The following is a 2,305-nucleotide window of genomic DNA, read 5'->3' on the forward strand; positions in this document are numbered from 1 at the left end:
AAGAAATAGCCCCTCCCTCACTCAGCATGCACTATGTGTCCCTGTGGCTCTGCCAAACCTGAGACAGTTGCTGCTGGCTTCCCCTCCAAAGGCCTCCTCCGGGAATCCTGGACACCACCCACTCTCTCCTAACTCTCCTCCTTAGACTGGACGATCACCGGGTTAGAAGACATCTCACTGGATTAGAAAACGTTGGTTCTATGCTTGGCATAGTCTTTTCTTGGCTGTGCCATCTTGAGCAACCGACTGCCCCTCTCTGGGCCTCATTGGCCATTTACGAAATGAGCTATGCACTCCGTTGTTCCTACATTATGGATGAGGAGATTGAGGCTCAGAGGGTTTGAGTATCTTGCTCAAGATCACACAGTTTGTAAGTGACAGAGCGGAGATCTTAAAAGCCCATCCTCCTGATTACTTACACTGTAAGAGGTACGGGTTTTATATTCAGAGGGGAAAGGGGCTGTAAAATAAATAGTTCCTAAGCTAGCTCCCTCCCCCCAAAAGTATTAAACCCGTTCAGTTTGAATCATTCTTTCTGATGCCTCTTAGGCTCAGCCAGTCAGAAATCACAGAAACAGGAATATTTCTGGGAAAAGGAGTCCCTAACCAGGCTGGGGAAGAAAGGTGCATGGAACCGGGAGGCAACTCCTAGTTTTGTGTGTGTGTGTGTTGTTTTTTTTTTGGGGGGGGGTGTTTTCCTGCCTGCAAGGCTAGGCTGGCCCCTAACTCCCTCTTTTCCTACCCAACCCCAGGTGATGCTCCCTGTTTTCCTGGGTGAGCCGGTATCTCCCCAGATGCTGGCAGCCACTCTGGCAGAGTTGGATGAGACCCTGCAGTTGCTCGAGGACAAGTTCCTCCAGAACAAGGCCTTCCTCGCCGGGCCCGGCATCTCCCTGGCAGACCTGGTAGCCATCACGGAGCTGATGCATGTGAGTGCTGCGAGCATGGGGGCCACCAGGCAGGGGCCCTGGCTACTTGCTGAAGTGCTGCTTACATGGTGCCCCCTTCTCCCCCCAGCGGTGGGCCTGTGCTTATGTGTGGAAACCCCTTCTGGAGCTCTGTGCTCCGCAAACTGGGCCTGTGCTGCCTGTCCTTGGCCTTACCCATTCATCCCCATTCTGTCCCTTTTCCCCACAGCCCATGGGCGCTGGCTGCCAAGTCTTCAAAGGCCGACCCAAGCTGGCTGCATGGCGGCAGCACGTGGAGGCAGCGGTGGGGGAGGAACTCTTCCAGGAGGCCCATGAGGTCATTCTGAAGGCCAAAGACTCTCCCCCTACAAACCCCACTATCAAGCAGAAGCTAATGCCTGGGGTGCTGGCCATGATCCAGTGAGCTCGAAAGCCTCACCTGGCACTGCCCACAGCAGTTCACAAAGCACCTTCATTTCCGATGCCCCATGGGAGGCAGGCTCAGCAAGCAGGAGTGGCTTGTCTGAGACTTGCCTGAGTCCCACAGGGCTCCCCAGGCCAGGGGTCCACCCCCACCCTCTTCCACAGCTGCCTGACAGCCACGATAACGACACACACCCAGACCTTATCTCCTTTAATTGCTGAATTTCATTTTAAGTTTGGATAATAAACCTGCGCTCAGCCTGAGCCTCCGCTTCTAACTCGGATGTGTGATTTATTTGACCTTCTCTGTCCTGGCCCTGATTTTCATCTCTGTCCAAAAGACAAGCCCCTTCCCAGGCCTTGTGGGTCAGCCAAGAGTGGGATTAACAAATGCCCTATAGCCTTCTAATTCTTGGAGAAAGTGCCAGCACAGGGGGCAGCAGGCATCTCACACATATTGGTTATGGGCCTGGTTAACCCATAAACTGGCGGAGCTAGCCTCCCAGGACATGGTCCTTACTGTTAATCCCAAATCCTGCATCTCTCCTGAGGAATTGGTCAGGAGGAGAAGATCTGGACAGCAGTTCTCCTGCTCAGGACCCTGTCCTGCAGGGGCTTAAATGCTGTGCCTAGGTGCTTGGCTGGAACCGTAAGCAGGAACGGAGCGCTCTGATAGCTGATAACATTCTGGCTGCTGGTGGGGGTAGGACTGGAAGACAGCCAGGGAGGAAGCAGGGAGTTGGGACATTGCAGTAATCTGGGCCGAAGGTGACTGGCGGAGAAGGGCAGGCCACCAAGGGGGGTGGAGGATGTGGCCACTCTCAGTCTGGAGAGGGCTGCAGCACCAGGCCAGGAAGGTACACTCCTTGGGAGATAGGTCTTCCTTAAATGGGACCATGGGGACCAGGGAGGCAAAGCTATTCTCAAGCATTGGTTATTCTCCAATAACCAATCCTCTTGCCAAAGAGCTTTCT

At 54.1% G+C, this 2,305-nt stretch overlaps 1 protein-coding gene across 2 annotated transcripts in view; it reads left to right on the forward strand.

The window, feature by feature from the left end:
- Positions 1–1,595, forward strand: part of LOC105821004 (glutathione S-transferase theta-1) — an 8,267-nt gene extending 6,672 nt beyond the window's left edge. Inside the window, exons 4-5 of one of the 2 annotated variants that reach the window (XM_012657611.1) lie at positions 753–929; positions 1,138–1,595. In XM_012657611.1, coding sequence (XP_012513065.1) covers positions 753–929; positions 1,138–1,332 — 372 coding nt within the window. In that variant the 3' untranslated portion in view covers positions 1,333–1,595. The remainder of the gene's footprint in view (positions 1–752; positions 930–1,137) is intronic. The other variant, XM_012657612.1, reaches the window with a different exon arrangement.
- Positions 1,596–2,305: the final 710 nt, after the last annotated feature.

This window comes from Propithecus coquereli, unplaced genomic scaffold, assembly GCF_000956105.1.
Source record: "Propithecus coquereli isolate 6110/MARCELLA unplaced genomic scaffold, Pcoq_1.0 Scaffold552, whole genome shotgun sequence".
Taxonomy (NCBI): domain Eukaryota; kingdom Metazoa; phylum Chordata; class Mammalia; order Primates; family Indriidae; genus Propithecus; species Propithecus coquereli.